General features: G+C 36.4%; 3 protein-coding genes across 3 annotated transcripts; 2 read left to right on the top strand and 1 right to left on the bottom strand.

Annotated features, from left to right (window-relative positions):
* The first annotated feature begins 641 nt into the window (after positions 1 to 641).
* On the top strand, positions 642 to 3723 carry Sec15 (exocyst complex component Sec15). Its single transcript, XM_073983361.1, has 3 exons — positions 642 to 829; positions 924 to 2029; positions 2418 to 3723. Exons 1-3 carry the CDS (start codon positions 754 to 756, stop codon positions 3522 to 3524), a joined length of 2289 nt encoding a protein of 762 aa, XP_073839462.1. The 5' UTR covers positions 642 to 753; the 3' UTR covers positions 3525 to 3723.
* A 2731-nt stretch (positions 3724 to 6454) lies between these two features.
* Positions 6455 to 14745, bottom strand: Tbc1d22 (TBC1 domain family member 22). The gene is made up of 8 exons (XM_073983350.1): positions 11968 to 14745; positions 11558 to 11828; positions 11249 to 11426; positions 10200 to 10361; positions 9953 to 10139; positions 9700 to 9882; positions 9419 to 9642; positions 6455 to 7416 (listed from the first exon to the last, which is right to left on the bottom strand). The coding sequence occupies exons 1-8, from the start codon at positions 12446 to 12448 to the stop codon at positions 7282 to 7284; spliced, it is 1821 nt and encodes a 606-aa protein (XP_073839451.1). The 5' UTR covers positions 12449 to 14745; the 3' UTR covers positions 6455 to 7281.
* A 2947-nt stretch (positions 14746 to 17692) lies between these two features.
* LOC141402349 (uncharacterized) lies at positions 17693 to 22218 on the top strand. The gene is made up of 6 exons (XM_073983336.1): positions 17693 to 18048; positions 18129 to 18312; positions 18761 to 20075; positions 20145 to 20349; positions 20833 to 21005; positions 21076 to 22218. The coding sequence occupies exons 1-6, from the start codon at positions 17922 to 17924 to the stop codon at positions 22099 to 22101; spliced, it is 3030 nt and encodes a 1009-aa protein (XP_073839437.1). The 5' UTR covers positions 17693 to 17921; the 3' UTR covers positions 22102 to 22218.
* Positions 22219 to 24924: the final 2706 nt, after the last annotated feature.

Below are 24924 nucleotides of genomic sequence, written 5' to 3'. Positions count from 1 at the left end.
CAACCCATATGTTAAAAAAATTATCGTGTAAAGTACCTATTAGGTTATCGAACAGACCTAATTTCATCCTGTACTCAGTAAAAGACACACTCAGCCTTTCGCGTGCTTTGCTTGCTTTCTAAATGTCAAAATTATTGCTTCACCACCCCGATTTTTTGATACCACACATCGAAGCGTGACATTTTTGGCGCCGGTGATCATATGTTTTGGACAAACAAATCGTGAACTGTCAAATTGAAATGCCAATTATCAAGCTGAATACGAATTCCAAAGTTAGACCGTTTTTAACTTCGGCGCCTTTTATTCCGCCATGGTATCGGAGCAACAAGGTGTTTCATAAAAATGGATAATCATCTCCATTCCATTATTGTGATTTAATTCAATATAGTAAAGGAACAAGATCTATTTAACAGGTCACGTAAGTAGCACAAATACAACTCTGTTTTTGCCAAAAATTCTTCAATATGTCAAAACGTTTGTTTACGTTTTCATTCAATTTATTCACAATAACAAAAAAATTTGACAGATTGAAACCAATCATCTGGTCATTTTACGCCACCTTATTATTTCATCATGGTAAAGGAAATATCATCAAATCTTGACGTTTTACAGAACGAACTAGATGAACGAAAGAGTTGAACGTAGTTCATTTCGCTCTGTCTTGTGAATAGTTCATTTGAATTGTTCGTCTTTCCGGAACTACAAATCATTGGTTTGTTTATATTTTCTTGAAAAAATAAATAATAGGAAAATATGTCAAAAGTTACGGTGCAGGACATAGAGGCGGTGGATGATTATTGGGGACCAACATTTCGCTCAATCTTGGAAAGTATGTATTAATGTAACAGAACAAATTAACCATGATTTATCATCTCTCCTACGCCCTCTTTTTTCTATTTTTGTTTGGATGACATGGATATTAGGTGACAACAAGGAATCCATATCAGAACAATTGGACCAGCGCATCCGCAGTCATGACAAAGAAATCGAAAGAATTTGTAATCTTTCATATCAGGGTTTCATCGATTCTATACAAGAGTTGTTGCAGGTGAGAACACAAGCCCAACAGCTGGCCACGGAGGTTCAAACGTTGGATAAATCATTACAACAGATCAGTGCCACACTCATACAACAAGGCAATGAATTGGTTAAGGCAAGACAAATCGAGTCGAATCTGGCCTCGGCTATAGATGCTCTCCAGGAATGTCTACCCGCCTTGGAATGTTATATCAAATTTTGCGAACAAGCTTCCAATAAACAATATTATCAATCACTGCGTACCCTGGAAACTCTAGAAATGCAACATTTACCCAAATTGCAAAGTTATAAATTTGTCATTCAAATGCGTTCTGCCATCCCGGTGATTAAGGAGAATATACGTGATTCATCGGAAGTAGATTTTCGAGAATTTCTGGATAATATCCGACGATTTTCTCCCAAAATAGGCAAGGAGGCAATTGAACACACGAAAAAGTTGCAGAAACGTGATATCAATACCATAATCGAAGATCACAAAAACTCGATGAAGAAACGTGCTGCTGACAGTGGGGCGGCGGCTGCGGATGATGATAATTTAAGTACCCAGGATTTAATAGATTTTTCACCCATTTATCGTTGCCTACACATCTACACAGTGTTGGGTCAGCGTGAATATTTCGAAAAGGATTATCGGCAACAGCGAAGTTATCAAGCAAAGCTAGTGTTGCAGCCACCACCAGGAATGCATGATAATTTGGATGCCTATAAATTGTACATTTGTGCCATTGTAGGGTTCTTTGTGGTGGAAGATCATGTAAAGAATACAGCTGGTGAAGTTGTCACCACGAGCTACTTGGAGGATTTGTGGTCAACTTCGTTGACGAAATTTGTCAATGAAATAAGTATGAGCTCGTCGTCATGTACCGATCCAAATATTTTACTTAGAATTAAGAACCTCATTATCCTTTCGATAAACACATTTAAGTGCTATGGTTATACGGTGAATGTGCTGTGGGAGTTGCTGCAAAATATGAGAGATCACTATAATGAGGTGAATATATTTTAAAATATTGGAACAAGTCATGTTTAAGGTATGATCGCAAATCTTTTTGTCATATCTACCGGTGATAGCCCTTGGGACCTTGATAAAACGATATACATTTTGCGTTGGGAATTCAAACTTCCCAGTTGGAAAGGCCCGGATTTAAAGACTTTTACCTTTTAAAAAATTAAAGTTTTTGTGAATACTTACGGAACGTTGAATGCACTAATCTCGGGAAGTTAAAAAAAAAAAAACAAATTGTATATCGTTGTAATCAGGGCCTAAAATTCTACCACCATTACACATGACATGACCCGTGATCAGACCTTAATCCTGGCATAAGTCAAAATATTACGTATATACTTAAATTTGTCTCAAAATTACCTATATTTTCCAGGTCCTATTACAACGTTGGGTCCATGTGTTCCGTGACATACTCGACAAGGAACAATTCCTTCCCATGGTTGTGGAAAACACAGAAGAATATGAGGCCATCATTGAACGTTTTCCCTTCCACTCCGAACAACTGGAAAATGCTCCCTTTCCCAAAAAGTTCCCCTTTTCCCGCATGGTACCAGAGGTGTATCATCAAGCCAAAGAGTTCATGTATGCATGTATGAAATTCGTCGAAGATCTAGCACTTTCACCCAATGAAGTTGCTGCCATGGTGAGAAAAGCAGCCAATCTTTTATTGACCCGTAGCTTTAGTGGTTGCCTATCGGTGGTGTTTCGTAATCCCAGTGTGGCCTTACCTCAACTTATACAAATTATAATTGATACGCAGTACTTGGAGAAGGCCAGCCCCTTTTTGGATGAATTTGTTTGTCACATGACAAATACCTCCAGCAGTGTTACACAATCCCACTCGGCCATGTTTCATGTGGCCCGTCAAGATGCAGAACGGCAAGTTGGTATACGTATCTGTTCGAAAATAGATGAATTCTTTGAGTTGTCCGAATATGATTGGATGTTGGTGGAACCTCCGGGAAAAGCCTCTGCCTTTATAACCGATATGATATCCTATCTCTCCAATACCATTGAAAGTTTTGCCTCTAAACTGCCGAGCATAGCTCAGACAGCATGCCATCGCACCTGTGAACATATGGCAGAGAAAATTTGGTCCATACTCTTTGATGATGAGGTCAAACAAATCTCCAACGGTGCTCTGCATCAAATCAATTTGGATTTAATGCAATGTGAATTCTTTGCCGCCAAAGATCCTGTACCGGGACTAAAGGAAGGCGATTTAACAAAATACTTTTTAAAATGTCGCCAACTATTGGATTTGCTGACAATGGAAGAATGGGCCACATATTTACATGATTATGGTACCAAAGAGGATCGTTACAATTTGGTACATCCACAATCGATTATTATTATATTGGAGAAGATACGCGAAGCCGATCGTAAAACAATGTTTTCGGGTCTGAGGAAAAATGATAAGAAAAAACTGCTGGAAACAGTTTTAAAACAATTGAAAAATTTAGCTGAGCGACAAAATTGAATACATACAAATGTATGTAGGTTTTCGTATCCACATTTCCCTACATTCCTCAGATATGAATTTAGAGAACAACATTTAACAATTGGTATTATAAACACTTCATTTTATATATTTGCAAATATGTATAAAACGTTCATTGATTCGTTAGGCTTTAAAAAAGTGCAAGTTATAAATAAATTATTAATATATTTAATCTAAATGGGGATTTTAAATGTCGTATATTCTCGAATCCTTAAGCAATTTATTAATGATTACATGTCCACAGGGCTACCCCACAATCATTAGCAAGTCGTAGTGCATGAGAGAGGTATCGGCAGAATAGGGGAGATGAGACACGTCTTTCCGCAAAAAAAAAAAAATGGAAAGGCGGTAGTGCGTAAAAATCGTAATATACAGCAGCCAAAACGAAGTCCGAAAATTCTACAAAGAGCGAAATATCAAGCTGTTGGCTTTGGTTCAGGCACATCCTCCTGTTGAGACTTGCAAGGTAATTTGGTAAGAGATACAGATAGTGTGCTTGGGATATGGAATGAACATTCTTCCAAACTGTTGCTATACAAAATTAATATTGAACAAAACAAAAAGCAGTTAAAGTACTAAGTAATTATATTGGTATGAATCAACCACTATAATTTAGCCATTAATTACCGATTTGCAAAAATAATAGCTTATTCGGAAGATATTATTCACCCCTTTAAAAGGAAAAGGGATCAATAGAAATCCGTAGTGAAAAAAGAAGATATGCCTGTTTGAATTTGAAAATGTAAGACACCCAGATTTTCACTACCTTTACCTTTATAAAATAATAAAACGAAGTGACCCAAACGAACCAAAGGTATTTTCGTTGTCCATGGACCCGAACACGATAGAATTTTGTAACAGAACGCTTGAATATTTTTCTGGCCAACTTTTGTAGCACAACGTCATTTATCGATATTTGCCGACAAATGTGCACTTTATCAAGGCCAAAACTGACTGAAGGAGCATTCCAATACTTTCGCGATGTACTAGAGAGTTCTTAACTATTGTGTTGGCTACAATTTCGCAAAAAAAACTATTTTAAAATGATAAGTTCAGTGGAATTATTTTTTGATGATGAAGAAAATGTACAGGACATGATATCTATTAGAAGAAATTTGAGGGACAAGTCGAATCCATTGGAATTGTCATCTGCACTGTAAGTTGAAGCTCATGTTGGAAAGATCTGTATAATCAGTAAATTATTTTAGGTTTAAGGCGTATTTTCGATTGAAATGGATGCCGTAGTTTACATTGTGGAAACGTTAAAGGATGTCTTCAAAGTAAGTTACAGATCAACAGCAATACCCCAATTTTAAAAGTGTCCGCTGCGTTGAGATATTTTGCGGAGTAAAGTTTCCAAAAGTCCCATGGCAATGATTACATGGCTCAATCTACATTGTCGAACGTATCGTTTCGAAGTTGACGGAGGAAGAAAAAAGACAAAAAAAATCATTTTTATTCAAAAACGAAATTCCCTGGTGTAGTCAGTCGGCTGTATAGATGGAACCCATGTACACATTGGATTTGCACTCAATTTATCAATTAATTGATACACAATATTAATTAATCATGCAAATAATCAACTATTGTTAAGACGAGTCATTAAACTGCACTCATTCAAAACATTGTGTGGGAGGTATCCGAGGTAGTGGTCCGATGTAGTCCATATTCGGACCTAATCCAAGTCTCTAACAAATAATACGATGTGCAAAACTAAATCGGTTACTCCCTTCGAGAGTTATCTTGCTCACTAGCCAGTTTAATTGATGCCGGCAGGGTAAATTGGAACTTTTGGGCTATTAACTCTGGAAGTATGGGCTTGTCTCCGGACAAGCTGCAAGGACAACCTGCTGTAGGAAATTTTAATATGATCCGAGAGGAGCTGTTAAATTATACATGTTCTAAATTTTGTAGTGGAGGTACCGAAAGGTGTGGACCGACATGACCCATCTTCGAAATTAAACTATGTTTGGTGAAAATATTAAGATGTACACAATTTGGACCCAATCACCTGATCCAGACAGACAGACATGGCTAAATCGACACCAAATTTTCTGAAACGGATTTCGTCCAAACATACTTACTTGGCTTCTAAAACCATTATTTCGATAAGGCAAATATTAGGTCGTATAGTTAGCGTTAATACTGCTATTACATTGCAAAACACATTTCGTTTTCATTTTCGTTCGACATAGTGAAGCAGGCTGGAAGTGTCCTCTTTTATGGATAAGGGATATTCCAATAAGCGGAATTCCCACGCCGAGTAAGGCAGGGAATCCTGTCGAAGAAGCTGTGAAGAAACCCAAAAGGTAAAAACATCTGCAAGGTAATCTTTTCTTAGTTCGGCTTATAGGGCAAATGTGCTGTAGAAGGCCAACTAAGTTAGTACATATTCTGAAAGTAGAAGGCAATAGCTTTCATTTGCACCGGGTCTCCACAATGCACCTATTTTCGACTTTACGGAATATGACATTTTGTCAACAACCAGTATACGAAAATTCTTTCATTTTAGATTCTGAAAATAGATGCCAATGATTTTCATTTGCTCAGGGTCTCCATACTGCGTCATTTTTAGATTTCAGAGTAAATGTATTGTTCAACAAATTCCACAAATATTTACATTTTTCATTCATAATTTTGTTTTGTTTTTTGTTCTTGCTTTCAAAAAACCCCTTTTTTACATCTACCTTCATAATATTCCCTATAGTACACATAGGTTTTCATAGTTCGATTACCGGTTACTCTCGAAACATTCGATCAACGATTTCGATCGAATCTCGTCATGCCGCTTTTTTATCGTGTCGAAATCTTTTTCACGAGCAAATACTCGATCGAATCGAATCACGTAATTAGGCCCAAGGGGCCTCAATATACGTACATACACATAGAAAATAATTTGAAATCTGTTATATTAAGAAATGTATCGTTTTGTTTTATTTATCGGTTCGTTTTTTATATAATATATTATTTATTGTATATATACAAATTATTATTATTAATAGAAGTTGTATGCGAATGTGTTGTGTATATGCTTTGTTTTTCTGTGTACCATCTTTTCGTATAGTTGTTTTCTCTCATTTTTGAATGAAATAAGTTTTAAATTTTGGTTTGTTGATATTCTCTAATAATAAAATTTAAAAATTACATAGATTTTAAACTTTAGATTAAAAGTAATAATTACGATTCTATTAGATTTGCGTCCAAGATGCATTTGACAAACAAAGAAAAAGGCGGGAGTTCTACTTCCCCCATTATGATTTTTAAACATTAAAAATAGGAAAACAAAACAGTGGGTAAAATAAACTACAGTTTATAGATTATAGTTCTAAGGGGGATATCATTTGTTGTTGTTGGATTTTTTTTAATTAAAGACAAACCTCACACATCTGGCAATGAAGTTGTTGTTTTTGTTTGTCTTGTTACTTTTTTTATTTTTATAGATTTGACACACTACAATTAATAAACTAAGTTTGCTTTAAGCTTTGTTTTTTGTTGTTGTTTTAATTATTACTAGGTCTATTTTATATAGTTTAATAAATTGTTGTTGTTGTGGTTTATATACTCTTTCTAAATATAGATTAAATATTATGGATTTCCAATTGTTGGTTAGTTGTTGTTGGTTTTCTTTGCGCTTTCACTTTAAAGCTCGCTTCTATTTGAGAGTGAGCGTAATTTCCATTCTAGCACTGCTGTTTTGTTTATTCTAAGTGGACACATACATGTATTGGCGTTGATGTCAACTTTTGGCTTCCAAGTGTTTGGGTGCATCGGCATAGGTGAATTTGAGTCGAAATGCTTCAGCAACTAAGACATTTATTTGACGATCAGACCAATTGTGTGTAGGCAGATTTTGTAGCAATAGTAAAAGACCCTGCAAGGAAAAATGTGTTGACAGAATTTTTAAATAATTTTGATGATTGATAAATACGTTAAATACCATCCCGATAAGGAGCATACAAACTTGCCATTGAAAGAACGGCATTTCGATAGTCGCAACTTTTCAATTTTATTCGGAAAACCATCTTTTCAAATAAGACTGATACCTATGAACAAATCGACAGGAGCAAATTATTCAATACCGGTTTGGCTCGAAACCAAACAACAAGGTTTTTGTATATGGATTAGAAGGACTAAATGAACAGAAAGACTCTTACAGAAGACCAGAATGTCGTCTTACAAATGACCAGCAGGTCTTCTTATAGACGACCACAATGTCTTCTCATAGCAGCCTTGTAGGTATTTCTTTGAAGGCCATGATGCCTTCTTATATAAGCCCGGTAGGTCTTTTTAGATCCTGTTTTAGAAAACCACAAGGTCTTCTTATAGAAAGCCACAATGTCTGCTTATAAAAAACGACGATGTCTTCTTATAGAAGCCAACAAAGTATTTTTATAGAAGGCCACAAGGTCTTGTTATTGAAGGCCACTAGGTCTTCTTGTGGAAGACCAGAAGGACTTCTTAGAGAAGACAAAAAGGTCTTCCTGTAGAAAACATTTCCAGGATTCTTAGGGTCACATTCAAAAGCATGTTTAAGTCTTCGGCCACACTGTTTACCATATGGACTATGCGGCTTAAATGTTCAGGTCGACGGTAGAACAATTTCAACCACCAACTATCCCTAGGTGTCAAACTCGATAGCATGTGTAAGCTATCCGAGCATGCCACAGCTATAAGTAGAAGTAGGGACAAGATCCCCAAAATTTTTAGACGGTAGCACTTGGGTATAGACAAAGATACCTTATTGACCAAATATAACGCAATAGTTCGGTCTGTGGAAAACAATCGAAGATTATTCAGACATATCTACAGTGGACTATTCTCTTGAGGAGAGAAGTTTTTTCAAGAACGTGAGCATTACAATGTACTTTCCTGACAGTATCTGTTTAGGTTTACTGATGATAATCATCATTTAGTGATCATCGAAAGAATCGAACGGATCAATCGATTTGGTTGAAACTTTTTTTCCAAACTTAAATATAATTCGAAGATATGCCATACCGGTCCCCTTCTGCGGGCAAATAATGTCCCGAAAAATGCAACATTTCTTCCAAAGGTGCAACATTTCTTCCAAAGGTTCCAAGAAGATCTATATCGGTTCACTGCTTCCACAAAAATTCAATGTTTTCCCCTAAGTGCAGATTAAAGACTGTTCGTTGATCGTTCTTAAATTTATAACTTGTGTGTAGACTGTGTTAGTCCTTTCCTTCGTGTAACTTCTGTTATGGAGATCATCATAAATGGCAGGTTGTCACGATAACTAACGAATAGAAGCGCTCCCAAAATTCCTTGTGGTACTTCCTACGCAATATTTCAATAATGTTGTGTTTAAAGCAGCTTAAGATCATTTCTCGGAACTTGGCGAAATTTTAATAGCGGATATTCGCTGTGACCTTGACTACAAGATTGTAGTTTGTATAATTTCAGTATATGCCAAAACTTACTGGAATATGACCCCCCGAAATGTCCCTATATTTAAGGCTATTGCTTCATACACCTCTCGCACTGGAAATTTAGGAGCCTTTGAGGAATTTTTGCAGCGCTATACTTTTATTCTACTTACTTCTCTTCATAATGTCAGTGGGTATCACACTTTGATTACCAATTTTCTGGAGTTTGTGGAGTAGCAGATTCGTCTGACGTATAGCTTCACCTATTATTTAAATGATGTCGCTGCTGCTGAGTTGTTTTTGCGTGACATTTGTTATACAAAATCCCTAACTCCTAAGCATCACTAGCTAAATTTTGATAAACACGAAGGGTTTATATCATACCGCCACTCCCAACTTTAACAACTTTACCCTCTAATGTGGTGGTATCACGATTTGGATTTGGGCGACCTGGCACAAACCAACAAAAATATGCTTAAAACTCACCTGAAAATCAATTTGCTGCATTAATTGTTCTTTCCAATGCAATAAAAAGGCGGCACAAACATATAGGTGGAATAAGGCGAAACCATCCGATTCCGCTAAATAGGTATCCCATAAACGTATTGTACAATGCAGAGGCAATTCGCGAGTTAATAAGTTATTCATCCAACGAAATGAGAATTGTAAATAATCAACACCATGTTGTTGTAAATGACGATGAAGATTACCTATGGAAGAAGAAAAAAATTAAAAAAATCAACTGTTTGTAGCTACCATCTTCTTACCATCTATTCTCTGTATTAAATCTTTTAATTGATTCACTTTCTCCTGTATACCCAATTGAGCAAATATATAATTATCTTGTATACAATCGAGAAACTTTGATAGACACCAAAAGGCATCAGCTTCAATGGCATCGCGAATTTCAACAGATAACGATTCCATGTTGAATTTTTCTATATCAGTTCCTGAAATGAGAAGGGGGGAAGAGATTGCTTTCAGTAATGTTAAAATGTCAAGTTAATTGAAATAGTCAACCTGGTGGTAAATTCTCCTGTAGAAATACAATAAAAAATGGTGTCACCAAATCATTAATGCCCTGAACATAACCCGATGCTGGATGTCGTATAGACCATATAAAGAGTATGCGTTCAAACATTTCTTGCACCAATTTTTGTTGGAAGAGCGCAATTTGGGGATTCATACGTGGGACATCGATGTGAATCTAGAAAATATATGAATTAATTATTTACATTTGAAATACTTTTGCAGTGCCTCAACTCACCTGTCTGTATGTATCCTGTTGCGATTCATCGGGACTATCAACCCTAAAGTAATTATGTCTTAAGTCTTGATAATTTTGTCGTTTACTTTCTAAAACACCATTGCGACGTTCGCCCGAAGGTGGTAAATATTTCGATAAAAGACGCCAACTTATGGCACGCATCTGAAAAGAACAATAGGGAAGGCTTCTATTAAATATTGTTTTACAAAGAAAGAGATTTGCGACTCTTGGTCAGTTGGAGCTTGAAAAAATATGGATTAAAAATCTACGCCATTTGGTCAGTTGGAGCTTGAAAAAATATGGATTAAAAATCCAAGCCATTTGGTCAGTTGGAGCTTGAAAAAATATGGATTAAAAATTCACTCCTTTTGGTAGGTGGGAGCTTGAAAAAATATGGATTAAAAATCCATGCCTTTTGGTCAGTTGGAAGCTGAAAAATATTATTTAAAATCGACGCCTTTTGGTAGTTTGGAGCTTGAAAAAATGTGGATTAAAAATCCATGCCATTTGGTCAGTTGGAGGTTGAAAAAGTATGGATTAAAAATCCAAGTCTTTTGGTCAATTGGAGCTTGAAAAAATATGGATTAAAAATCCCCGCATTGTGGTCAGTTGGAGCTTGAAAAAATTTGGATTAAAAATCCATGCCTTTTGGTCAGTTGGAGCTTGAAAAAAATATGGATTAAAAATCGACGAATTTTGGTCAGTTGGAGCTTGAAAAAATTTGGATTAAAAATCCACGGCTTTTGGTCAGTTGGGCCTTGAAAAAATATGGATTAAATATCTACGTCTTTTGGTCAGATGGAAGCTGAAAAATATTATTTAAAAATCCACGCCTTTTGGTCAGTTGGAGGTTGAAAAAATATATTTTTTTAAAAAATCCACACGTTTGGTCAGTTGGAGGTTGAAAAAGGGAGAATTCTCACCTTACTCATTTTAGGATGTTCATGCGACATTTTTTTATACTTCTCATAATTAGACCATGCATAAATACAGAAATGTTCTAAGGACATATTATGGGAATATATTTTTGGGAATAAATTAAACATTACCTTTCTAGGAATACCGGACCAGCTTAGTTTCTTTAAAGCAACTAAATCCAATAGTGGTGAGTCCAATAAAACTTGGAATTTTTCAATTTTTGTTTCATATTCGGAGTCCTGAGAATTCGAGGTAAACTTTTGTAATTGTGGACGTCCAGGCAATGCTTGAATATGGCGAATACGGGGTCTAAAATCATCAAAAACATGAATAGTAATTTACGTAAAATATGAGTGGATATGATATAAATCTAAAATTTAGGGAAGCTCAAAAGCAAAACATATTAAAATACAGAAAATATCCCAAACGAAATATCTTACCTCATTTCATCTGAATCCGGCGACTTCAAATCCTTTTGCATAGCTACTTTCGCTGTAACACTTTCCGCATTCTTTGCACTATTTTCAATAGTTGTGTGCTGTGTCGTCTCATTAGCCGTATTGTTATTACACGTCATTGTATTATGAGCTGCTGTTGCTGCTGAACCACCACCCGCTGATGTTCCACTATTGTTTGTCATTGTAGATATTTTATGAACTTCAATAACATTTTGAGCCAATGTTTGTGAAACTTGACGTGATATTCGGGGATCTGCAAAAGAAACAAGAACGAATGTGATTATCATAGGAAAATACATATGTAAGCATCATTTAGAAATTTCTTATCTTTATTGTAGAGGGCAGGGTACTACATGCTTTAATTAACACAATTATAAAAGCACATAAATTACCAGTTTTGTGGATGGGAGCAGCAGCAGATTCGTCTGATGCATTGATTCCTCTGTTATTTAAATGATGTTGCTGCTGCTGTTGTTGTTGCGTGGCATTTGATATTATACAAAATTCATCATCACCCGTATCCCAAGCATCACTAACCGAGTTTTGATAATCACGAAAGGTTGCCATCATACCGCCACTCTGACCAGCCCCAACTCCTCCAACAACCTTACCGGCTGTTAATGCTGTGGTGTCACGTTTTGGACTTGGGCGACCTGGCACAACCCTATTACTATTCTTCCAAAATGAATTAGTGCTACTTGTTGTTGCTGTATTTGTTACAGTAGGGAGTTGTGGAATTTGTTGTGATTGTTGGTGGGGCTGGGAAATTGAATAGGATGTTGTTGATGATAACAATGATGATTTGTTTGCTTGCGTTGATGTGTTTGCTAGATTTTTTGTTGTTTTCGCGTTGTTGTCTGCATTATTGTCCATATCCAGCTTAATTTTGTTGTTGGATTAGTGAAAAGTGCAATTGCTTTTCGGTGTCTCTCAGATTACTACTGTTATTACACTTTTATCTGATGTTATGTCCCTATCAATTTATCAGCATGACTTTAGTGCAAGAATCTATAGATCCGGCTATGAAGTTCAATTTGTTACTCGTAAGGATCAAATTATAAGGTAGAAATTGTATTTTTTTACTTTCTATAAGACCTAAATAAATAAATTTCTTCGCAAATCTAAAAAACAGCAACAGCATAGGGTTGTAAAAATCGACTAGTGACTAATCGAAAAAACGATAAATCTTGTGACCGCTGTGCCCTGTCAACAGTAAAGGGTTGTTTACACCATCTATCAATGTCGTATGAGATGTCAAATTTTCTACCTGCGAATGTTGTACACATAGTGTGACCACTATGAAAATTTTCATCTATCAAAATGATTTGGCAACTCATATGTAATTTTTTCATTTAGGGAGCGCTCTATTTGATACGGCATTCTTGTATGTAAACATAAATTTATCAGCTGTTTTCTGGCATTCTCAAAAAAAAAAGAAAAACAAAATCTTTTAAAAAAGAAAATGGAAAGTTATGTATATTTAAATATTTAGAAAAGTAAACAAAGGGTGTTTATAATGTAATTTTCAGATCGATTGGTCGAAAAAAGCAGTCCTGGAAATGATTGCTTTGTGGCAAAAACATAAATGCCTCTATAACCCCAAAAACCTATTCTACCACAACAAACATGCTAGATATTAATTTTCCTTCAACCAAAATTAAAATTTGCGCAAATTTGCAACTCAACAATAAATGTAAACAATGACAAAAACAGCTGTTTTTATATTTATAGGTTATGTCATACGAAAATAACACTTGTAGGTATGAACGCACAAATTGAAAGTTGTATGGATGACGTCAATTTTGACAAACATAGAGAATGTCGAATGGGTGAAAGAAATTACAGCTCATATGACATTGATACATGGTGTAAACAGCCCTTAAGCTCCATATTTTGATAACGGAATTCATGAATATATGTGGCTATTGTGAATTATTATTTTTATAGAAATAATGGATATGATCCAAGATCTATTTAACAGGTCACGTAAGAAGCACAACAACAACTTCTTTTTGGCTGAAAATTCTTCAATATGTCAAAATGTTTGTTTACGTTTTCATACAATTCATTCACAATAACAAAAAATTTGACAGATTGAAACCAATCAGCTGGTCGTTTTACGCCACCTTATTATTTCATCATGATATGATCCAATTAATTAGTCTGTTAAATTTAGAAGAGCTGTATGGAACAGTGTCTGTAAATTCGTTTTTCTTCTTAGTCAGGCTCTGGGTCTATCTCCATTGTTTTCTTTGATGGGCTTTAACCACAAAGCTAATGGAGTCAGTTGAGTAGGTTTGGCAGGGCAGATGCAAAAGGTGCAGTGTGTTGCTGCTGATGTAACAGTGTTTATTATTGTATGTTTGTGTGTTCGTTCTTCTGCTCAATCTGGCTCTGGGTCTATCTCCAGTTCCAGGAATGTGGCTGCTTCGATGGGATGTAACAAGTAGGTTTGGTAGGGCAGTTGAAAAGGTGCAGTGTGTTGTGGAGCCCATGTCGCTTGCTGGGCAGATGTTTGCACGGTGCGATCGATCTTTGCCCTATAAGAATTTAGGCGACTGCGATATCCCTAGCGTAGTTGAGCCAAAACTACTCTGGTTTGTCGTGGCAGCTGACGCTCCTCAACTACGATGGATGGGGGATGTACTCCGAGGACAACAGCGTCCGTATGATTGCTGTTCAAACCTGCTTGATATGCTTTTGTTGATCTAGGGGTTCTCTCCTGTATCGCTGGACCTCGCTATTTAGAACGTGAAGATCCTTTTTGATGTGCCTGGGTGTGTCGGGCCTATCCATCAGATGTGATTGGGATGGCTCTCACGGTAACACCCAAGCAAGTACTGTTGCTAATCTCAGGGCGGCATTCTGACAAGTTTGAATATTATTCCATTTCGTTTCATATAAACTTGCGGACCAAACTTGCGCAGCATAGCTCACCACAGGCCGACCTATCACGTTATATGTGGTCAACAAGATTTCTGCACCCCAAGTGCTGTCGGCTAGGAACTTGAGGACCTTGATCCTACATCTCAGCTTGTCGGAGATAGCTGTGGCATACGCGGAAGGCATGAACTTGCTGTCGAATACAACCACTAGAATTTTGGGGTAGTTTGTGGTCGGAATTCAGCTATCATCAACCATGACATTCAACTCTGTTCTCTGCCGCCAATGTGGTGAACAAAGTGGCCGTAGATTTAGTGGAGTATATTAGCGTGCAAAAAGGTGGTAAGATCAGTCAAATAAGAGTTTAGCCTTTCACAAATGACACCAGTAGTGGGATTCTGTAACTCATTTTTGCTGTTACCGACAAAAATCGGTAAAATTAAATCTCAAAATTATGACTAAAAACATAAAGAAAAGTTGGCATCACTGTTTGTGTCGGTAGAGGCTAGCGACTACTTTTTATTTATCGTTAACATACCGAAAAATTTCGTTAATTATCGAAATTATAAGCATTTTAATTTTACCGACAATTATCGATAACAGCAAAAATGAGTTACAGAATCCCACTACAGTAATGGGATTCTGTAATTCATTTTTGCTGTTATCGATAATTGTCGGTAAAATTAAAATGCTTATAATTTCGTAAATTAACGAAATTTTTCGGTAAGTTAACGATGAATAAAAAGTAGTCGCTAGCCTCTATCGACACAAACAGTGATGCAAACTTTTCTTTATGTTTTTAGTCATAATTTTGCGATTTAATTTAACCGATTTTTGTCGGTAACAGCAAAAATGAGTTACAGAATCCCACTACAGGAAAGATCGTACAATCGTGTGCATTCATTACGATCTCAATGGCTTCTGCAGGGGGTGGAATATAGTGGAGTTAGAGATTAAACAGTTCCGAAAATATCACCCCACTCCCTCCCTGATTCAACCTACAGTACTTTGACTTCTTGTGCTAAATTCTACGTACGACTGGCGTCTACAAAAATTGGCCGGAGAGTTATCTGCTCGATGTCCTCAAACAGCGTGGAGTGCTTGACGGTATCAAAGGCTTTAGATAAGCCAAGCGCCACCATCACTGTTCTATCACATGGCTTGCACTGGTTGAATCCTCAGCTAATATACATATGTGGAGATAGTGAGCAGCACTGCTTACGGAACCCATGCTGATTTCGGCAACAAGGGCTCAATTCTGTTTCTATGAAAATGTGAAATGAAAACTTTTATAAAGTAGAAAACTGTCAAATAAAAAAATTATAAAGGAAATATTTTTCACTTCAAATTTTCATAGAACAGCATAGCTATTTCTAACGCTGGGAAAGAATACTGCCCAAGAGTCTTTGCTACGGACAACAAAAGCGAAATCGGATGTACGATTCACCTTTTCTGGCATCATTGCCTGACTTCGGTAGCGGGCAGGGAGATATCTAATGCCACATAGTACACTTCTCTGCGAAACGCCACTCCCGGGGTGCTCGACAATCTGTCGATAAAAATAACTTGCGGACCTCTTCGGATCAGTCAGCGTAACGTCGTCAAACGTGACTGAGGCCCGATCATCCTTCTTTCCTGGCTTGGAGAGTAGCTCACGATTCACATATTCCGGCTCCAATGTTGCAACTCTTCAGATGATTTAAGCACTTGTTCCGCTTATGCTCACCGACTAACCTGTAAACTTCTAGTGTCAGCTCCCTTACTCATGGGTTATTTGCAAATCCCATCTCCTCTTCTGGTAAGTTATATCTCATTTCGGGTATTCGACCATCAGGTATATGGCAAGCGACTGCAGCAGTGATGATGTCTCGGAACGTCCGGACAACAGAAGGGTTGGGCAGATCTCCAAAGCGGTGATTGGTGAACTCTCTGGAACTCGGCCAATTAGGTCTATTATTGATGAAAGTGTGGCGGTCAGAGGTGATGAAGTCGGGCGGTCTGCTGATGGAGACGGTTATGGGGAGATGGTCTGACCCAAGATAAATGACGGGTTGTCCGGTCACGTCATTTGTCAGACCAGGTGACACGATGGTGATGTCTGGCGAACCATGACAATCTCTGCTAATTCTGGTAAGGGCGTCCGTATTGATTTTGCAAAACATAGAGCTATCAATATGCTCAGCCAGCACCATATCCCTCTGGTCGTTTCCGAGGAGCGAATGCCACAACTCATGACGAGTATTAAAGTCCCCCAAAGGCCGGACGGTTATGAACGGATCATTAGAGCCAGGCTCAAGCGAGATATGTCTGACCAATGCAATAGGAAAGCTAATCCCCGCCTCCACTTCTCGTGCGATCCTTTCTCAGTACACGTTGTAACCATCACAAAGCTGAAAGCTGCTGGCTTTTCCTCCGTTCCGGCGCGGAATAAAAGAACGTATTCCGATACATGCTGCTCCTTTTGGTATATGGAAAACTGACAACTCGTCCTACATATTTTGTACATCCCTTTTGTCAACTTATTCTTCTCTTTTCAAGCAACAAGGCGTGTTTAAATAAACTCTCTTTTTATACTTTCCTGTTATGTAACAATAAATCTGCCACCATGACCCAATCATACAGGTATCCGCATCACATCACACAAAAACAAAACTTTAACAGCCTGTTTCTGTATGTCGAAAGAAGAATGTGTGCGAAAGAAACACGTCCCAACTCTTGTGTGTATTTCAAATTTGTTTGTTTTGAAGCAAAGGTAAAACTATTTCGAAAACTAAAGTTCGGGCGTGTTTAATTCGCACACATTCTTCTTTCGACATACAGAAACTGGCTGTAAATGGAAAATTGTGCATTTTTGACTTATTTTTGTAATAATGCGTTTATTAGTACCTGTCTAATGAAATTTTGTTGAAAAAATTGTGTGAACCGCGTTATTTTTAGACAACATTTTTGACGTTTCACAGTACTGAACTGGTTGGTAAATATGCTTGTGTGGTACCATGGTGGAATAAGAAGGTGTTACATCAAATCATACCAAACGTCAAATTTGGCCACAATAATGTATTATTGTGAATTGCTTGTTTACATTTTGTATGTGTTTTTATTCACAATAATGAATTTTGACAACTAGTGTGAGAACCAGCTGTTTTTGCCGCTGTACGTGTATTATTATGCCATGTGTGGTACCTTGTAAATACACTTCGTCACCTCGACAGTTTGACGTTTCACCACCGCACTTTATTATTAAATGATATCGATGACATATCGATTTATCGCCAAACAAAGTCAAACTATAGATCCCTTCAGGATTTGTTTTCGGCGGAACAGTGCAGAGCAGAAGGCAACAACACTCCTCGACTATTTCGGCTATTTCTTCTGAATTTCATCAGCTTCTTCACCAGAATCCCATCCAAATCTCCATTCAAATAATATGCTGCCCTCTGCGACTAAAATAATCTGATAAAAAATGGAACAACAACAGCAGGTGGTTCTACAAAGATTACAACGCATTTTTGAAGTTTTTCTACAGGAAAATTTTACACCCACAAACAATGTTTATTTTGAAAAGCTCATCACACACTTATCTGAGAAAGGTAAGTATTGTTATTGGAAGTTTTGTAAAATTACAAAGTGTTTTCTAATTTGTTTCCTTATTTGGCATCAATAATTCCAGAAAACAACTTTTTGCTGCAGGCGCCCTTTGCCATAGAATGGGTGGACAAGTGTGTGGCAATATTGTCGGAGGATTTTGGCAAAATAAATCCAAAAGTAACATCGTTTATGTTGAACTTTTGCAGTCTGATGATAAAAAATGAATGGGTGCTGGTTATGGTGCGAGAAAGGCACATAATGGACAAGTAAGTGTTTTGTAGGAACGAGTCCAGTTTGAAAGCTTCACTTTGATCGTAATGAAGACTAATCTATGACAGATTACCTACCGGTTACGTGATGTGGGAGTCATAATGTGTGTTCGTTTACTGAAAATTTGTACGAATTTTTACTGGATGTCGTTCGTTTACTATACAGTGCAATGCAAAATACCTTAGTCGTTTACAAGAAGTTACTGGACTTGTACAAATTTGTACAAATTATTGAGTAAACAAACACACCTATAATAATAAGTATTTTTGGAACTTCTATGTTCCATATTTGGACCTAATGTACCCATGTACATACCATTCTCATCAGGACACCAAGGCTTGACTGTAGTAAACTACCTTTTAAAACGATCAGAGTGAAGCGCATAAAGCTTTAGCCATTTTGAACTCACTTTTTGAAAACAACTATACATACGTACCTTTTCAGAGTTCTTTACATCATCGAGACAAATAAGAACCGCTTTAATCCATCCATTAAGCTGGGATGTATACGCATGTTGACTTCTATTTCACGTTACAGTCTTGGCATGGCTTACATTGGTATTAAAAAATGTTGGCAATATTTGCTTGAGCTCTGTAATCGCGACCATACCCTCTATGTTGTGAGAGAGGCTCGCCAACTACTTTACCAGATAATCTACACTTTCTCCGTAAAGGTCAAAGATGAAAATACTGTTCTAGAGATTTTACAAGAAATCGTTAGACCAATACAAGAGAATGTCTTTAAAGTTGGCAATGAAAGCATAATGGTGAATGTTGATGATTCGGAGTTGCAGCACAAAATGGCCTCAACACTTGACCTGTTGTCATATTTGTTTGAACAAACCCTCGAATCTGATGAAAAAATGAACCTCGCCAATCTGTGTCAAACGTATCACAATTTGGAACTTACTATTTGGAAATTGGTTGAAATGACACAGAACACACATTTCCTGTACAAAATTCTTCATACATTGACAAGTTTAAATTTTGCCACTCTGGTACAGGGTCAATGGGTTGAGGGTACCATAACACCAGAAAATTTCAATCGTTTTGGTTTGAATTTCTACAATACCATGAAGTTTTGTGTGACGCGCCATCAGCTGTTGAATTTCATTAAACTGGCCGAACTTTATCATGTTTTGTGGAAAAAGCTTGGCGATCGTGCACCATCTGAAATACAAATCGAAACGGAAAGAGTTAAATTTGAAAATCAATTGATTATATTTCAGTTGATGCCTTTGTTGTTTTTGTTAAGGGCCGGTACCCTGCATAAGGAGGAGCTATTCGATAATTATCTTATGAAAATGTTTGAAATATCCTGTGAACATACAATGCGTATCTGTTATAGATTTCGGGATGCCATCATACCCTCGGAAAACTCATCTCTATTGGCTGTTGCAGATTTGGCCTATAAAGCCATACACGGAATATTAGCAATGCAAAATATTCTAGAACGTGAACAGGCAATTTTGGTTTTCCAGTCAATGATTTATACCATGAAAGAATTCATTAGTGATTCGAATACAATGTATTGTTTGGAAACAAAACGTGAAGTGGATGATCCACCAATTTCGGACACTTTTCGCAATTGGAAAGGTTTAGAATTTATGGTAACAATACCAAATGTTTTAAATGCCATCCTAAGTGGTTTACAAACACTGATCAAGCGTTATCGCATATCATGGAAGGAGAGCATTGAAACCACCTGTGTGGTTAATATGGTAGCTGTGATATTGGAAAATCCAAATTTAACTGAAGCGGTAAGTGACACACACAATATGAGTATGGTCATTATAGAGATGAATCTATTGTTATGTTCTTTTTTTTAGTCCACTGTCCAAGCCTTAAAGCTGATTCAACTTTCAATTGAACATTTCCTATCACCCAACATGGCCCTTTTGGTGGATAATCTCCAGGGCTCTGGTTTGGTGTGTTTGGGTCCTATTATTGTAAAACGATTTCATGACATTTCCTGGGAAGTAAGAGATAGCACCTTGGAGTTGACCACATCGATTGCAAGTATTTCCAGAGTTAGTAAGTATTAGAAGAGCAAAATCAGTGTTTTTTTATCATTATTATGTTCTACACCACTATGTGAAGGGGATCCAAACGTCGTGACACATCACTAATTATATCAAACCTAACGACTCCGTTAATTTGCTTTATTTTCATCGAGACATCAAGCCAACCAACCAATCCTCAATGACCCCAGAGCCAGGGAACAGACAGTGCAAGTCTGCCTTTTGGTCAGTTGGAGCTAGAAAAAAATATGGGTTAAAAAATCCACGCTTTTTGGTCAGTTGGAGATTGAAAAAATATGGATTAAAAATCCACGCCTTTTGGTCATTTGGAGGTTAAAAAATATGGAATAAAAATCCACGGCTTTAGAAATCAGCAAGCCAAAAATCGTTGATTTTTAATTTTTTTCAACGTTCAATCCTCAGATGTAGTGGTATTGTGGGCCATCTTTAGGGCTTCCTAACTTGCTTATAATTCGTATTTTTGATTTTTTTTCAGAATTCCCAGCATTCCAAAACTTCCTCTATGAGGCCAAAATGTGCCCCATAATATTGCAAATGGCCAAACATGATCAAGAAGCCTATGTCCGGGCTTCGGCTTTAAAATGTCTCTCCAAAATGGTGATGATCAATGTAATATGGGAAAATGATTTAAACAACACCGATTTGATTGTAAGTCGCCCTTCCCAACGCCCCTTTTTTTACAGGACAAATAAATTACCAAATTTCCCTCTTTTCGCAGGAACATTTATTCTCCGTTCTATTCAACGAAAGTGAGGGCATCGTACGTAAAGAAGCCATTAAAGTTCTGGCCATAATATATGACCATCGTAAAATACCACCACAATATATGAATACCCTATACTCTACTCTAACACATTGTCTAATCTCCGATCTTCATTGGGAAGTTAAAGTTGAGGCATTGCGGTTCTGGGAATTGGAACTGAAGAAACAGTTTACCAATCAAGGCATGATAGATGGTACCTTCCCCACAGTGACATTTTCCAAGGAATATAAAAAAATCGTAACACTCAACGAAAAGGAAATTAAGCTGAGAATTATGAAGGTGTTTCAGGAACTTTCACAACGTGGTTGTTTGGGTGTTATGGTGAAATGTTTGCAAGATGATTGTGATTTGGAAGTGCTGAAGACGGCAGTGTGTTTGGTACACAATTTACTGGAACAATTGAAAAAATACAATTTCGAATCTATGGTAGATGAATTGGAAAAGCAGCCTTCACAGTCAAGCTCAAATAATGACAGCAAACAAAATACTCCAGTTTCCAGTCCAACATCTGCCACAATATATTCGCCAGATTTGGACAAAAATCAATTTGATTTTTCTCTAAACAACAACAATAACAAATTTGTTATAACTCCATCTCCAGCCACTAGCATGAATTCTCCATTAGCAACACGATCATCACCTTTAGAAAACCCCACAAAATCCGATGAAGCAATTGATTTTATACTGGACTCACAAGATATCAATTTATTGGTGGCACAATATGAACAAAAGATGCAGCTAATGAATAACGGAGTACCGTTGGAAGCACCACCGCCCTCCATTGATACGAATTTGTATAAGTCCTATACGACAGTGGGTGTCAAAGAATTCATGCAGGCAATAAGAAGTTTAGATTTAAATAAGCTATTGAAAAATCACAATGACTGGCTGTTGGGCTCGGAGAGCTTTATATCATTGTTAGATGACATCATAGTTGCCATTAAATGTGAAGATGATTCATTATTTGCTGATTGTTATTAAGTACTGGAACACACCTATATATTTTTATATATGTTATATGAACTTATTATTACTATTTTTTGTAAGTTATACAAAGTATAAATTAAAATAAATTGAAATACTTCCTAAAAATAAAAACCGTTAAATAAATCGAAAGAAGATTCGTAGGGATCGCGTACACACCATGATCCGCATCATGATGGCGTATACGAAGGAAATTTTAAAACCAGTAGTGCGATTCTGTAACTCATTTTTGCTGTTATCGATAATTGTCGGTAAAATGAAAATGCTTATAATTTCGGTCGCTAGCCTCTACCGACACAAACAGTGATGTCAAATTTTCTTTATGTTTTTAGCCATAATTTTGCGATTTAATTTTACCGATTTTTGTCGGTAACAGCAAAAATGAGTTACAGAATCCCACTACAGCTACAGAATCTACTTCATCAGCCAGTTATTTAATTATTAACCATACAAACTACTAGTTACTTAAAAATAAAATTATTAGGGTAACCCTAGTACTACCACATAAAATGCAACAATCTGGCAGCATCATAGCAGTGTTGCATGCATCAGTAGTTTTAAGTTATTAGGTGTGTTCGTTTACTCAACAATTTGCACAAGTTCAGTAACTTCTTTTAATCGGCGTCTCTAGATCGACTTCCATAGTAGAGTAATACCCTAGACAGACGGCAGAGTTAATTTGCATTAAAAATGTCCTAATTTGAATTAATTTTTCACCCTGACAGACGATAGTATCTGCATTTATGAAACAGCTGTTTGTGTTGTTTGTTTGTACCCAGCAGACCATTTCATGAAGCTTTACAAAAGTTCGTCAAAATATGCGAAACAAATACACTTTCTACCTTTGATCTTTTCACCACGATGAAGCAAAAATAAATTTAATTTATTCGCGATATTTTTGAGTCTTTTTAATATTATAAAAATATTGCAAAACTTTATAAAACATTTGAGGAAGATATAACATTCGATAGAATTGGTATGGTGGGTAATGAAAATTTTTGTGAAAATAAAAATTTGAAAAAGAGATTCTCTACTCGCGAAAGACCACTACTTATTTTGAAGAAACGCGAAAATTGCTGATTTGCTTTCCCTTTTTATTTTCTTAAACATGGAAATTTGACAAAAGACAATTGATTTTCAACAGCATTGCCATATTGAAATTGCTAAATTCAGTTTAAATTTCCTTTGATTTTGTGCATTAAGAATGTGGATAATGCACGAATTAATTTGAATTAAGGCAGTTAATGCAAATTAACGCTGCCGTCTGTCTAGGGTATAAAATCATAAAATTGCTGTAGTGGGGAATTCGATTTAAGAACGCCTACTTTCATGAAATTTTTTAATGAAATTCAGGCTAGTGTGGACCGGGACTAAAAGAATAAAAATGAAAAGGGAAAATTAGTTCGAAATTTGCTCGGCCTCTTTTATTCTTTTATTTTTATTATGTCAAAAATGAAGCAGGAAAGCAAGGCAACCAGGCAAAGCAGCTTATGTAAATGAATAAAGAAGGCCGAGCAAATTTCGGACTGGGTTGCCCTTTTCTTTTTTATTCTTTTATCAGAAGCAAGCAAGGTAAGCAGGCGAGGCAGCTTATGTACGCAGGCCTTTAAGCTCTTTTGCATTGTACTGTAGAGTAAACGAACAACATCCAGTAACAATTTGTACAAATTTTGAGTAAGCGAACACCCATATTATCTCTCTCTACTCATTGTCAACACACAGAAGTTTACCTTTAGCAGTCTTTTTACAACCACCAATTAATAGACATCTCATCTGTACATATTTCGTCATATTTCATTGTTCTTCATAATTAATATGTACTTTATTTCAACTCATAAAACAACTTAAAGTGTTATTCAATTAATGAATTGATTGTTATGTTTAAACATCGTCTTTCATTCAATCGACCAACTCCGTAAGAACATAACAAAAATTATATTAGATTTTATAACTTCCAAACTCATGCAAAAGTCCACATTACAGTACATGGAGTTAAAATCAATACACATCTTGCTAAGTGGTTCACCCATCGCATAATTGGTACGGTGGAAATCTATATATAAGAATTGATAATATCTACTACATCTAAAAGGAACATTTATTCTAATAGACGATATTAAGAAATCAGACGGCACACTACCATTCAATATTTTTAAAACAAACATATCCTCTGTTCCAGAACCTGCAAGAAGCTACTACTTTTTACTACGATAACATTTTTTCCTTTATGTTATCGGAAAAAATAGTAAAACTTAGTAGGTTTTTACAGTTCTGGAACAGACCAATAGTATTCAACATAATACGTCTACTTTTTAATGTAGGCAATCGAATTAACTTTAGCCTGCTATGAAGGCAATTCAAAATTACTACTCCAATGTAAACGCCTCAATGCAAAAAGCAGAAATTGTTTCTGCACTGATTCGATTTTATCGGAATTGATTGCATATTGCGGATCCCATACGACAGAACCATATTCTAAAATAGGTCTAGGGATGTGAATAATTGCTTTGTTATATATGGATCGGAAAACTCTTTGGCCCATCTTTTTATGAATCCTAAGACTCCATAGGCTCTATTCACCATAGAAATTACATGATTATTAATGTTTAATTTTGGATCCATCAAAAGGCCAAGATCAACAAATGATTCTACAGATGATAAAACAAAATCGTTAATATTGAATTGCCTTAGTAAAGAAGATGATCTGGAAAAACACATACATATTTTTACATTTATTCAAATTTAAATCCGTAAAATTTATTTTACGCCACTGAAAAAGGTTATTTAAATCAGTTTGAAGTAAATCAGCTTAAACTCCGT

This window comes from Musca autumnalis, unplaced genomic scaffold (genome assembly GCF_047663935.1).
Source record: "Musca autumnalis isolate F117 unplaced genomic scaffold, ASM4766393v1 scaffold_1, whole genome shotgun sequence".
Lineage (NCBI taxonomy): Eukaryota > Metazoa > Arthropoda > Insecta > Diptera > Muscidae > Musca > Musca autumnalis.
Note: the sequence above shows the minus strand (reverse complement) of the source record. Positions and strands in the feature narration are given on the sequence as shown.

What these genes read in the sequence shown, in the direction of transcription:
- LOC141402349 (XM_073983336.1), top strand. Translation starts at nt 17,922, where the DNA reads ATGGAACAACAACAGCAGGTGGTTCTACAAAGATTACAACGCATTTTT. An exon ending in TGCAAGTATTTCCAGAGTTA is followed by an intron (nt 20,350 to 20,832) that starts GTAAGTATTAGA and finishes ATTTTTTTTCAG; the next exon opens with AATTCCCAGCATTCCAAAAC. An exon ending in TAAACAACACCGATTTGATT is followed by an intron (nt 21,006 to 21,075) that starts GTAAGTCGCCCT and finishes CTCTTTTCGCAG; the next exon opens with GAACATTTATTCTCCGTTCT.
- Tbc1d22 (XM_073983350.1), bottom strand. Translation starts at nt 12,448, where the DNA reads ATGGACAATAATGCAGACAACAACGCGAAAACAACAAAAAATCTAGCA. An exon ending in CCGGATTCAGATGAAATGAG is followed by an intron (nt 11,427 to 11,557) that starts GTAAGATATTTC and finishes TGATGATTTTAG; the next exon opens with ACCCCGTATTCGCCATATTC. An exon ending in AACAGGATACATACAGACAG is followed by an intron (nt 10,140 to 10,199) that starts GTGAGTTGAGGC and finishes TATATTTTCTAG; the next exon opens with ATTCACATCGATGTCCCACG.
- Sec15 (XM_073983361.1), top strand. Translation starts at nt 754, where the DNA reads ATGTCAAAAGTTACGGTGCAGGACATAGAGGCGGTGGATGATTATTGG. An exon ending in ATTTCGCTCAATCTTGGAAA is followed by an intron (nt 830 to 923) that starts GTATGTATTAAT and finishes CATGGATATTAG; the next exon opens with GTGACAACAAGGAATCCATA. An exon ending in TGAGAGATCACTATAATGAG is followed by an intron (nt 2,030 to 2,417) that starts GTGAATATATTT and finishes TATATTTTCCAG; the next exon opens with GTCCTATTACAACGTTGGGT.